The sequence below is a fragment of the Theobroma umbraticum genome, unplaced genomic scaffold (assembly GCF_002168275.2).
Source record: "Theobroma umbraticum cultivar Fairchild unplaced genomic scaffold, ASM216827v3 scaffold_20.0, whole genome shotgun sequence".
Lineage (NCBI taxonomy): Eukaryota > Viridiplantae > Streptophyta > Magnoliopsida > Malvales > Malvaceae > Theobroma > Theobroma umbraticum.
In genome coordinates this window covers 5,669,122-5,682,939 of record NW_018397266.1, presented here as the reverse complement: position 1 = coordinate 5,682,939, position 13,818 = coordinate 5,669,122, and the positions used below count along the sequence as shown (strand labels likewise).

Sequence of the window (13,818 nt, the reverse complement as noted above, 5' to 3'; positions counted from 1 at the left end):
AACCATTCTTTCAGCGTTAGTTAGAATGTTTAATCTAGTTAAAAGTTACAAAACATATAAGACACATGGAATGATTACATTGACGGGTAGAAAAGTGAGGCACGGATGGGGCAGAGATTTCTGTTCATTCACTTCAGCATCTACACTACCAGAAAAGACATAATCATTTTCCAGGATAAGAATTCCTACCATATTAGCACTTCACTTCAGTGGGTTGAAAAGGCGCATTTTCACAACAAAAAGGAGGACATGGAAAATGGTGTCACTTGCTGTAAAAGCTACCAAGTGACTGATATCTTACAAGACTGACAAATTTGCAAGAAAAAAAAATGCCGGGTAGCAGCCTATCCGATTATCATTTTCTCAATTAAATTCAAAAGAAGACTTGCAGGAGCAGGAGCAGGAGCAGGAACAATCTTTCTGCTCTCCGGTGAGGCTCAGTGTACAAATTGAATTAACAAATTTAGCCGGTGTGCTGGCAACCCTAGCTCCGCATTTGACAATTTATATAATTTAAACTTAGAATATACCAGAGATTAAGAATCCAAATCCTCTCCCAGGAATCTGACAAGGTTCCAATCTTTTGGAGTAGTCTTCCCTTTCCTCTATTTCTTGGCACCCAGCGTCTGAAACGATGAGCAAATGTGGGCCAATAATCAGCTTTCATTATTAACAGTGCAGAATAAGTGGGGTTGAAATTTTCCTTTTTTTGGATAGAAAAAGTCATGCGAGATAGTGACTCTCTAGGTCCGATTCCATTCAAAGACTTGTAACATATGGGGCTAAAGCAACTAATATCTGGAGAATAAATCTTGGACTGAAGTTCAAGTTGATATGTGTTTATTTGTCTAGAACCAGGCAGAAAGGAAGAGAAAGGTTGCGCAAAGATGGGGACTCTGCTGCCTTTTGTGGGAATGATAATGGTAATTTTGGCTCAAGTTAGCAGCATGGTACTAACCAAAGCAGCAATGTCAAGTGGGGTTAACAAATATGTTCTGATTGTCTACTCTAATGTCCTCTCCAGCCTTATTCTTCTTCCGTGCTCTTTCATATTCCACAGGTTCCGATATTTCTAGCTTTTCCTTAAATCTTAACAAATTTAGCAGAAAATTGTTTCTGTAACTCATTTTTTATCATGGTTTTCTAACTTCTGATTTCTGAGGTTTTGGCAGATCGATGCATCTTCCATTGAACTCCTCCAATCTCTACAGATTAATCTTTTTGCTTGCCTTGATTGGGTCTGTGACATGTTTCCCTGTGCACTTTCATTTTTGTTTTCTAGTTTGGGTTCTGCAATTTCAAGCATTTTATTGCTTTGATATTTCAAGATTATAAGTTATGAATAGTCACTTTTGTCTATTATTTAAAAACATTTTAGATTCATCACATCCCTTCTCCATGCAGATCCGCTGGCCAGCTATGCGGATATGCTGGTATACAGTACAGTTCTCCTGCTTTGGCAACAGCCATGCTCAATCTTGTTCCAGCTTTTACATTCATACTTGCCATCATTTGCAGGTACTCATTCTTTATAAATTTTCAATACCTGAATGATATCACCAAATAAAGATCTCAATGTTAATTAGTGCCTACTGGGAACTTAGTGCTTCTGCAATTACTCCATTTAGTTTGGCAGCACTACGCGAAAATCTTGATTCTGTTAAAATTTCATGGGCTTACCAATCTTTGGGTGCTTACTAATCTGTAAACCTAGAGGCGTATAATGTAATACTTTTTTTTTTGAAAGTTGTATAATGTAATACTTTAAATGACTGTTTTTATGTCAACCTTCAAATCTTTTGAAATGGTGATGATTTAGGATGGAAAGCCTGGAATGGAGAAACACAAGCAGCCACTCAAAGGTCTTAGGAACCGTAATCTCTATAACAGGGGCATTTTTTGTGACATTATACAAGGGGCCAACTATTCTCAGTACACAATTACTAGTTGTGCTGCCTCATCAGCTTCTTGCCTCTCCACAATTAAACTGGGTCTTTGGAGGGCTTCTTCTTGCAGCTGAAGCTCTTCTAAATTCTGCCTGGTATATAATACAGGTTAGTTTATTGGCCCATCTTATATATTATCCTACCTGCAAAATGGGTTTAAAGGTAGAAACTGATTTTTATCATCTGTAAATCTGCAGACATTGGTACTTAAAAAGTTCCCAGCAGTACTCACTGTCATGTTTTATCTTTGCTCCTTTAACGCCATTCTGTCCACAATATATTCTTTGATTCTGGTTAGAGACCCTAGTGCTTGGAAACTCAGACCTGGTATAGGGCTTGCTGCTATTTTATACTCAGTAAGCACATTACAAGACCTATTTTCTGTTTCGATTTCCCAATTCACTTGCAATGGAACATCCTAAAGATTGGAAGTCACAAAATTTATATAGCATGGTGCTATTTGTGCAGGCAATAGTTGCAACTACCTTCCGTATCAGCTTGTGTTCATGGTGCCTATGGAAAGTAGGACCTCTCTATGTTTCCATGTTCAAGCCCTTGGCCATTATCTTTGCAGCTGTTATGGGCATCGTCTTCTTAGGAGACGCTGTTTCTCTTGGAAGGTACTAAACAAACTTATCTCAGTTTTTTCCCATCAATTATATTGCATTAGCAGACATGAGTTGAGAACACCACAATCTCTATCATTTGGCCAACAAGTTTCAGCGTGAATTTGAGAGAACTTTACTTGCAGGATAATGTTGGGAGTTAAATACTACTATTCATTTTTGTTCTGTAAATTACTCTCTTTCACTTTCATTCAATTTATGAGTAGAAACTAATGGTGACTGCTGCTGGCTGTATTGTAGTCTGATTGGTGCAGTCATAATTGTGATTGGGTTTTACGCTGTGCTATGGGGAAAAGCTAAGGAGGAGACGATGAGGGAGGACAATGGAGTGGAGAGTTTAAATCCACCAAGCGAAAAGCTCCCTCTGTTGCAAAACAGAACACAAGACGTAAGGTCTTCTGTATAGACTTACTATAAATTGATGAAAAATGAAAATTGTAAACCCAACCAATCAACACTATTCTAGAATTAATCAAGGTAGCAAATTCCTTGTGTTAAAGTTATTTGGTTCCAATTATACAAGGGGCACTGCCACTATTTGTTGTAGCATTTTGTTTCGAACCATTTGTAAAGGGTTTCTTTCTGATGTGAGAGAGGAGGTGTTATAAATAAGTACAAAGATATATTGGAGTTGGCGAAGAGAAAAATTGAAATAGTTCTTCAAATCTTGAGTATTGTGGTAAGGAGAAGAGAATTAGAGAGAGAATATTTCGAGAGAGAAGCTCTGAGTGAAAATGTATTATATTAGCTTTAAAAAATCTTTTAAAATGAATTGTGAATGTTCTATATATATAATGTCAAAAGATATTATTATTCAATAATAAGCTTTAATGCACATAATGAATAATATTATTGAAAAGAGTTTTAATGGACATAATAGGTAACCATTATTGAAACCTATTATGTGGCTATTAAAGTAGTAATTTTATTACACATAATAAGTAATGACTAGAAGCCATTATATGACTATTGACGTAGTGGGTTTTATGGCCTTTAATAGTATAACAAGATTTATTCTTAAGTAAAAAGTCTTGGTGAAAAGCTGTAATAGAACATGGTAAGAGAAAACGGTGTACATGAAAAGATAAGGGAACACTCTAAGAGGGAAAAGATAAGATGGAGAAACACTTATATTTTTAAAAAAGGTTAAAAGGAAGGTCTTTTAACTACCTTCGTATCTAAGTTACCAAGTCAAACTCTTTAGAATATCCAAAGGTGAAAATAACTCATGGACCATGCCACTTTTTTCAAGTTACTTTCACTATCATTCTCATTGAGTAGTTGTTCCACTTATTCTAGTTATTTTGCGTGAAGCAGTATTTCACTTATTTTAATTATTCTCATTAGTCTTTGTATAGCATTACGCTATTGCAAAACAATGTTTAGAGAAACAATAAGTTAATAGTCAAAATCAACTATCTACATTTTGCCCTTTACATAAGAATTCTTGCTTAAGAAGTTCTTATACATTACTTTAAAGAAAAGTTATGTTTTGTATTGTAACGAATTGTGTTGTGACACTTAGTGTTGTAACACCTTGTGCTATAACACTTTGTGTTGTAACACCTTATGCAGTAACAACTTGTACTATAATACTTTGGATAGTAACACGTTAGACAATATTGTCTTAAGTAGTAACACCTTACATGGTAACATGCTATTGTCTTGTGTAATGAGTCATGCCAATATCTTGTGTAAATAATATTTTATTGATTATGTAATAATATATTTTCCTACATAAGATAATATAAGATTTTAAGATCAAGTTGATTAATTGTAAAAGGAAAGTTAATCTTTTTCTTAACAAAACTCAATTCATTGTGCTCTATAAATAGACAATTGCTATGAAAAATTTTGACATAATTTTTGAAAAACCTCATAAATTATTCAAGAAAGTTCAAATGAGCTTTATTTTTTTATTGTGTTCAATCAAGTCTTTGTATTTTAATTTTGGATCAAATAAGGTCTTATAACTAATGATTAACTAATTGTCATTAATTAAAACACCACTTACTATTTTATACTCACAGGATACTAAAGCGACACTGATGTGGAGGGTGAAAAATATTACATGGCGATGTCATCATACCACATTAGTATATTACATCATCATTAATTACGATATGTCAACATGTTACGTCATCATCAATTATGACATATCAACATACCAAGTCAGTGCCATGTCATACAGAATGACAATTGTCATTTTGACTAATTTAGTAATTAATTATAAGGGTTTATTGTACTTAATATAAAAATAAAAGGACTTATTTAGCTCAAAATAAAAGTACATGGACTTAATTAAATGTATTAAAAGAATAAGCGTGTATTTGAATATTATTGAATTGTTTAGAGACTTTTAGGTATTATGTAAAAAATTTTCTTCATTTAGATTAAAATAGTATTCAAAGTAAAGCAAAATTCATAATAAAGCAATGATTTTCTTTCTAGAATTCAAAGTAAAGTAAAATTTAGAGCAAAGTAGTGGGGTTTTTTTTGTGATTCTTTTTAAGCAAGTAAGTTTTTCTTTTACTTGTTTTTTGTGAATTTTTTTGAACAAGTGAGGTTGTTTTCTTTGTTTTTCTTTTATTTGATAAGATCATAAAAAAAATTATTTGTTTAATTTTATTTGCTTTTTTTTTATTTCTCGTTTGTACCTTTTACTACTTTCTTTTAAATTTTTTCTTGTTGCCCGCTACATGAATCTTTTTATTATTGAAATATGAAACAAATTTTCATGCATAAGTTGACTTAAAAGAAATATTTTTTTATATGCTCAAATAGATTTATTTTTTAAAGAAGAAAATAGCACTTTTTATTTTAATATTTAAAACTGATGTTAGCTTTAAGTTACATCATGTTTTGATTTGATAAAAATTATATATTATCTTAAACTTAATATCAAGTATTTGAAATTGTCTCAAATATATTTTTAGTCCCCTAAAGTCATATAATTGTTTGAAAAGTCATGCACCATTAAAAAATATTATAAAAGCTTTCAAACAATGCATATTCAGCTAAGAAAACAAAGAGCAAATATGCCTTGAATTATTATTTGATTGTAGGAACAAGGCAAGGAAGAAATAGTTGAAGAAAAGAGCCAAAAAGCTAAAGAGACCTTAAGACACAAGTTAAGAGTAGACCTTATAGCAGTTTAAGTCAATCCAAAGCTAGAAAAAGTGCAAAACTTGAGGAATATAAAGCCATAATCAATTATAGAGTGCCTATAGTCGACCTTGTTCCAGAAAGCTTAAGAAACTGAAGAATTGAATAGACATAGTCAATCTTGATAAGTCAAAAGCATGAAAAAGGACTTTACATAGCCATAGTTGATTGTAGCAAAGGGGTAGTTGACTACCATAGCACAGACTTGCAAAAAAACACGCTATTGGGAGTTGGATGAATTAGAAGAAGGTTATACTTGACTATGGAGCCCTAATTTGAGAAATTTGAAGAACATAGTCGATTTTAAGAGTGTCATAGTCGACCTTCAAGCTCCAACAACAGTCAAATTTGATTCAAACTTGTGTTTAACGGCTCCAAATTTCACATAAGCTATAAATAGTCACCTTTAAGCTATTTGGTAAAAAGAGAACACCTGCAATAACGTTTCAAATCCTAAAGAGACCTCCTAAAGCTTATCCTCACTCTATAGCTTCATTTTAGCCTTTCACCAAGTTTAGAAAAGTTTTACACTTACTTCATTTGAGTTGATATTTCTTCTCTTCACACATTCAAGGTAAAACATTTAGCACCTAGCTTTTGTAGAGGTATTCTTACTATACTTTATATTCCTCTTGTAAAAGTTCTAACTTAACTTTGAAAAGCTATTTGTAAGTTTGTGGTTGAGTTTGTGAAAAACCATTATTGAAGGGTTATCACTTGATCTAGTTAAAAAGCAAAAATCTTTTTATGGACTTTGTAAGGGTTATCACTTGATCTAGTTAAAAAGCAAAAATCTTTTTATGGACTTTGTAAGGGTTATTGCTTGGTCTTGTGAAAAAATTAGTGTAAGGGCTTTTGCTTGATCCAATTAAAAAGAAAAAATTTGTTTCTGGATTGTGTAAAGATTATTGCTTGATCTCGTAAAAAAGCCATTATGAGGGTTACTGTTTCATCCCATTAAAAAGTAAGAATCTTTTTTATGGGATTGAAAATTCCTTGGTTGCCAAAGGAGTAGATGCAGGCACTTGAAAGCCAAACCACTATAAATCCTTATGTCTTGATTTATTTTTATGCTTTGTGGTTTATTGTTAATATTTGTACTAGAGAAAAACTCACTTAGTTTGTTTTTCAACACAAGGAGGAAACTTGTTTTAAAAAGACTTGATTTTTTTTTACATTTGGTTTTCAAAGAATTCTTTTAAGAAAAATACCAATTCACCCCCCTCTTGGTATTATTTGCCTCGAGGTTATACTACTAATAATTGACTTGTGTGCTTGATTTTTTGTGTACAATACGTGTCGCACCCAACTTTGTCTCTAGCGCAGGGCACCCATACATAACTTTTTTTCATGCACTGCGTTAGTGTCGTGCACAATTGTGCGCACTTTTTAGAAAAAATAAAATTTTTTTAAAAATAATTAAATCAATAAAAAGTCTATATATTTTTTGATAAGGTTTTTTTCTTTTTGTTTTTTTTTCAATATTTATGCTAACAAAAATATTATTACTCATGTAGACTTATCTCATTTTTCATCATCAATGTCTACGGGCTTCCTTTTCCATCTTTCTCTATGCTTAGGACACGTTTTAGTCTGAAGATCCATTATGGTGAACCTATTAGGACTGCAACAGGGAAAAACACCATTGCACATAAAAGGAAGAATATCGATTTTGAAGTTTTCCTTCTGAAAAGATTCGATTAGGGAAAACTGGTGAAGTTCATTTTGTTTCATAAAATCGAGAAAATAAAGTTACTAGAGAAAAAGGAGATGATCATTTTTGGGAATAAGTCTGTGCTATACAAGTTGACAAACATTCTTTTAAATTAGTTGGATATGATTGGAATCGTCTATGTTAAAAACACCTCTTCATCAAAGAATTGGTATTATAAACCAGTCAATTCTGAAGCTCAAATTTAAGCATGGTGAGTTCCCATTTTTCATTACTAAATTTGGCTCTAATTCTCAAGTTTTTCATGGTTGGGATTTGTAGGTAAACCAAGTGTTAAAGAATTCCACGTATGTGAAAATTCCCTCAACTGTTGGAGTACTTGATGTTGTACATGTCACCTTTAATTTCAACACCTGTAAAGAAAAAAAGATGGATGTATGGCTTGCTATTCTTGCAAGGTGGAACACATTTTCTCATACTATGATTACAATACGAGGGGAATTTACCTTCACTCTGAAGGATTTGTGTGTTTTTTAAGAACTTCCTTGTATGAGGAAGAATGATTTTCATTCTCTCAAGCTTTTTGAAGAAAAGTTATGTATTTGAGAATTTTTTTTTCTTGGTCTACTCATTAGTTTAAGTAAAATTTTAAAGGTTGCACAATTCTCCAATTAAATGGGGGTTTTTTTATAAGAAGTTCAATAGTAAGGGAGTTAAGAGCAACCCTCTTGAGTACCTAGACCATGAGCATAAACTGATGGCTTTATTAAGCTTTTGGTTGGCTTGGTATATATTTTCAAGGTGTCCAGATTACAGCATCTCATTAGTAGTCATTTTTTTTGCAATAAAGATTGCAAGGGGGATGTGTTTTCCTCTTGCTCCACTGTATTTAGGATCTCTATATAAGATGCTAGACTTGTACGAACTCAAGATTGTGAAATTGGTTGGCCATTACAAAATTTTAACTTATGCGAATATTTGCTTTATTGAGATATGTCTATGGGAAAAGTTTACTACTTGTGCTCATGTGACTAATGCATATCTTGTTGCTGGTTTTTCTTTCAATAACCCTTTATCTAGGAACAACTATAAAGCTTAAGCATGGCATGATCAAGTCTCAATAGATAATATTCTTGAAGTGATAGATGTGACAAAGGAGTTCAATCCTAAACTTTATGGACAACCTAAAAATGGATTTGGTGATCTTGGAATCTATTATGATTCCCGCCCACTACAATTTGGAAGAATAAGCTCATGAGGTATTTACTTTTATGTATAGTTTCATAGTTTCCAATTACCTTCCATGATTGAGAGTGTTAGTCCAAATGGAGTAGAGAATTACTCTATGTTGAAGTGTATTCTCCTTATATAGTAGTGCACCAATTTTAGGTTTGATAAGCCAACTCCACTTGACTCTTGTTAATTTATAATTTTTTTTTCTTGTGTTTCTTCTTTTTTAATGATAAGACTTCAATTTCATTTAGATAAACTTAAGAGTTATATTGTCTTAGCTTTTGATAAAGTTGGTATTCATACTTCTAAAATGGTTTGCTTATTGGGGAGAGTGTCTTAAAGAATGAAGATCTTTTGTTGTGCCATTGTCTAATCCCAAAGCTCGACTCTACACCCTTCATGTTAGTAATATTGACATATTTTTGTGCTTAATTCCTCTTAGAAAGAAGAAAAATGTAATTGAAGGAAAAGATGAAGAAAAAGCTACAACTCATACTACTTCCTTTGTTCCTACTCAGCAAATAAAAGAGAAACATATGTATCAAGGAGTAAGTTTACCCTTTGCTTCTTCTTCTACTTTTTTTTTCAAAGAGAAATAAGTGGAAAGGAATACGTCAACTCGATTGAAGAAAATGAGACTTTTAGAAGTTAAGGTTGAGGATAACAATTCTATTGATGTCGATGAGCCTGAGGTTAAGGGTGATGCTACTTCTTTAGAACATTAGATTCATCAATAAACTACTTTGATGATTCTATTGATTTAAATGCTCTACTTGCCTCTTATACTCCAAGGTCCAATATAAATGAAGTAGAAGAATATTAAGATGCTACTCTAGCTAATGTTGTTCCAATTTTTTTTTAAAACTAACATTACTTTTACTCCATAGGTTACTTAAGATGAGGTTGTTCTTGACATTGAAGTTATTCCTATTGTTAAAATTGTTCTTGATGCTGGAGTTGTTACTGATGATACTGAAGCTACTCCGGATGTTGAGGTTGTTCTTGATGTTGGAACCATTACTGATGATGCTGAAGCTACTTTAGCTAATCCTTGTGCTTTTTTCTTCTTAGTGCTACAACTAAGAGATTTCAATAGTGCTTTTGGCACTCGTGTAACACGTACAGAGTTTAATTGTACAAAAGCTGACTTCCACGGCTTTCAAATTTCAGTGCAGCATGTGGAATATTAAGAGTGCATTTTTAGTACAAAAAAGGAGTTTTGGAGTAAATGCATTTTAAAGAGCATAGATGTCATTTCTTTCATGATGGACATAACGGGTAAAGCTTTAGTGATTTCTAATACTCCATTGATGAGTTCTTCACCAATGAAACCGAAACTAATGTCACAGTTTTTAGATGACATCCATAACATTGATTAGGACTTAAGTGACACAATGATTGTATATCTAGAGTCAAAGTTTTTTTTTGAAATGGAGGCTGATAAGTCTTTCTTGGAAGCTGAGCTAAAAGACATTACAACGAAGATGGCTTCACTAAAAAGCTTGAGGTTGAAGTACTAGAAAAATTAGATGCCTTTGCCAATATTAAGAATAGTAACTTTTCTCCATGGGATTATGTAGTTGGCTAGGCTTTTGTTGCTTTAATTTTTTTTTCTTGTAAACTCACTTGAGCTAGCATTTCGCCATTGATATATCATATCTCTTTTTTTTTTCATAATAATGTTATGTGCATGTTATGGACTAATGTTGTATGCGGCTAAAGAGGAACTCTAAACTTTACATCAAGAAAGAGAATTTTTTACTGGCAATTTCATCGGTAATTTTAATATATAAGTTGCTTATTCGCCTAGAAACCTAGCACTTTTTCTCTTTTTTTTCCACACCTGCCCCCTAACATTGCTTTCACCTTGAACCAAGCCCCCTTAACCTCCTCGTCGCTAACCCAACCTCGTCATCGTTGACCCAACCTCATCGTTGGTTCATTTTGTTTTATAAGCCTCATAAGTTCTCAGACATGATTCGTTTCATTTTGGTTTGCTATGCTAATTGATTTCTTGATTTGCTTTTTGAATAGGATTGGCCATGTTCTGTTTGTCTTATTTCTTGTATCAATAAATGGATCGATTGATTCGATGCATGTCATTCGTTTTAATTCGTTTACATCTTTCTCTTGCTTTACATGATTTGGCTGACATTATTTGAAACTTGCAAGATAGAGAAATTAAATGTTTGTTTAGATTGGCAAATTTTCTTTTGAGAGAGCAAGGAATTATGACATAAGTGTATAAACAATTAATGCTTATTTTCTTAACTCTATAAGTTTTGGATTGTGTTCCAAGTTCATCTGCTTGTTTGGCTTTCTAGTTTTCCAAATTTAATAAAGATTCAAATCATTTATGTAAACAACCCACAGTTTAATGTCTAGTTCTAGAAAGGACAATTTCTTGAATTTGTTCTTTTATCAAAGAGAAACTCTTTCTACTACTCTACACTTTTGCTCATAACGTGTCTTAAATGCCATATAAGCAAATATTACTGCAAAAGCTCTTATGGCTATCACCAAAATGATCACTATTGAAATGGATGGAAGATTTGTTTCCCCTTTATGTTTCTTGATTGTTGTGGAATGGAAAAGAGTTACAAAGTTACAGTAATAAAAAAGAAACATAAACCTTATACTTTTTCTTCTTTTTGGCTCTATGAATAACATAAACTTTTGTGAGAAATAGGCTTATGGTGTTTTTCAAAGTGACTGGCATTCATTTGCAACACAGTAAGGAGCAAGATGTCTTTACGGTCTAAATTTAGATTTTTAAAAGGACTTGTTTAATAAAGTAAAATAAGCTCACATAATATTTGTAATAAAGTTTGACCTTGAGTTTGCACAACAAGCCTCTTTTATGAAGAACTCTAGTTCTTAACTATAAAGGTGGAAGGCATTTTGATCATGTGTGGCACGTGACTCAATATTTAACGAGAGATTTTATCTTTTGATTTTATTAGTCTTATCTTTGCATGCATAACATTAATTAAATCACATAAAATAAATCTGTCACATACAAACTACTTTGGATGATTATAGACTTTAACTGTACTAATACCCTTAAACCATCAAAGGAAATTAACATAGTCAAACTTACGAGATTACATTCAACATTATTAAAAATTTTGCTTGTAATCTTCTTATCCTTCTTGGTGCCTTAGGTCTTCATCTTCAAGTTTATAGAATTCAATTCCTAATCTATCCTAATTCTAATTACATTTGAATATAGAAGCCTCGAGTTACATTCGAGAGGAGTTAGATGAGAAAAGAATTTTATAAACCAAGATTAAGAGGTAAGGTAAGACTCGCAAGTCCTATTTTAAAAATATCAAAAATTACATTCAACCATTAGACAATCATATTGGACCTTAGTCGATAACCATTCACATCCATCTATCCACCTAAATATAAAATTAAAACTATGTCTTATTCAAATTGTTAATCATATGAGATATTTGAAATTAGTCATCTATAACATATGAATCAACTAGCTTCTAATTTTCGAGTTTACATTTAATTTTTTTATGGAAACATTTTTTATATATGGAAAGCCTTACTAATCATTATTAGTAACGTTATCCACTCCTATTCTTATTATTGTAAATTAAAATAATTTTAATTTGTAATTCTTAAACATTTTAAGCAGCTTTTACTAACCCATCTTAAATTAAAGATTATGTGTCTTCAATTAGCTGATCTCATTAGACAATTTAGATATAATATTTAAGACAACAAAATATTTATTTATCATCCTGTGTCATATTCAAATTTCCTTCTTTAATTAAAGAAAATTTATTCATGATGAAAGACTTGTCTTTATTTGTTTTTGACTTCCACAATTCTCGGAATCAAAATTCCTTAATTTATGGTGTCAACAAATAATTTTCTGATATCCTTAGTTTAAGGAATAAGATTCTTTAATTCAAAATATCTGAATTTATTATTTTTATGGAACTATTTCCATAATTATTCAATCAGCTTTTGAATATTATTAGCTCTCATAATTTTAGAAATCAAACTCTTTAATTTATAGATGCCAATTATCTCACTTTTGACACCCATGGTTTTGGGAATCATATTCTAAATTTCCTTGCGTCAAAATATCTCTTTTATGGAACATATTTATGAATATTCAAATAACTAATTTGTAATTTAAGTTGCACCAATTAAGAATGCAATTTGGGCAAGTCTTAATGCCAAAACCTTGGCAATAGTCAGCTACAGGCAGCATTGGTACAGCTACTATTTTGCGGTTTTATGGGGCCTTAAATCACCCAAAACCGTGGCCTTATGATTGCTGCTGGCAGCAATATATTACCCATGGTCTTTGGTATCAAAGCAGCTTCAAATCAAGGATTTAATTAACCAATTTTTATTTCTGGTCAGCCAACATATGGAACCTTTCCATATTGAATTTTCATGATTTTTGGATGCAAACAAGCTGCCCAAAACATCCCAAAACCGTGACCTATATCTACTGCATTTAGTCACAATTTCAACTACTTGCGTGGCATTATGGTGGCACAAATTTAGGGATCAAATCCCGTAAACATTTCATTCTGCAACATTTGAAACCTTTTTGAACTTAAATTGTCAGCCAATTGGTGCAACAAAGTGCACAATTTGAGGCTCCTCTAACGTTGCCACAATAAGCCACGATTTTATGGCTTTTGACCATCTTCTGCCCTTGTCAATAATTCCTTTAAGAACAATTCCAATGGACATTGCTTCCAAATTTCTAGAATTTTTAAAGGCCAGTAGACGCTTGTTTAAAGCTGAAAAAATAGACCAAAAACTAGGCTAGATAGAATCTAATTCTATCCTCAAAACCGCACCATTTACATCATTAATCCGAATCATTTTCTTGCCAATCTCATTTGTACATCTTATGCATATATTGGTCTACAAAAATTGGACACTTAATTGTGACTACTATTCAAATAAATAAGAATTAAAATTAATAAATCAAATATTCCATCAACAACTTTTATAACAGAATCGAAAATTTTAAAACTTACTCTGTGATTCTCGAACACCTTATATCCATTTACAATGCAGAATCAACAACATCAAGACATCCATTGGTATTAAAACAAGCCAAGGGAAACTCTGATGCCATTGATTGAAATGGCATAAGATCAGAACATAAGCAACAATTTCAAAATTTTTGAAA

The 13,818-nt window shown here is 32.1% G+C and overlaps 1 protein-coding gene across 1 annotated transcript; it reads left to right on the top strand.

The window, feature by feature from the left end:
- Window positions 1-846: 846 nt before the first annotated feature.
- Window positions 847-3,261, top strand: LOC110423297 (WAT1-related protein At5g40240-like). Its single transcript, XM_021437483.2, has 7 exons — window positions 847-1,060; window positions 1,173-1,238; window positions 1,405-1,518; window positions 1,820-2,054; window positions 2,144-2,302; window positions 2,415-2,566; window positions 2,813-3,261. Exons 1-7 carry the CDS (start codon window positions 888-890, stop codon window positions 2,976-2,978), a joined length of 1,065 nt encoding a protein of 354 aa, XP_021293158.1. The 5' UTR covers window positions 847-887; the 3' UTR covers window positions 2,979-3,261.
- Window positions 3,262-13,818: the final 10,557 nt, after the last annotated feature.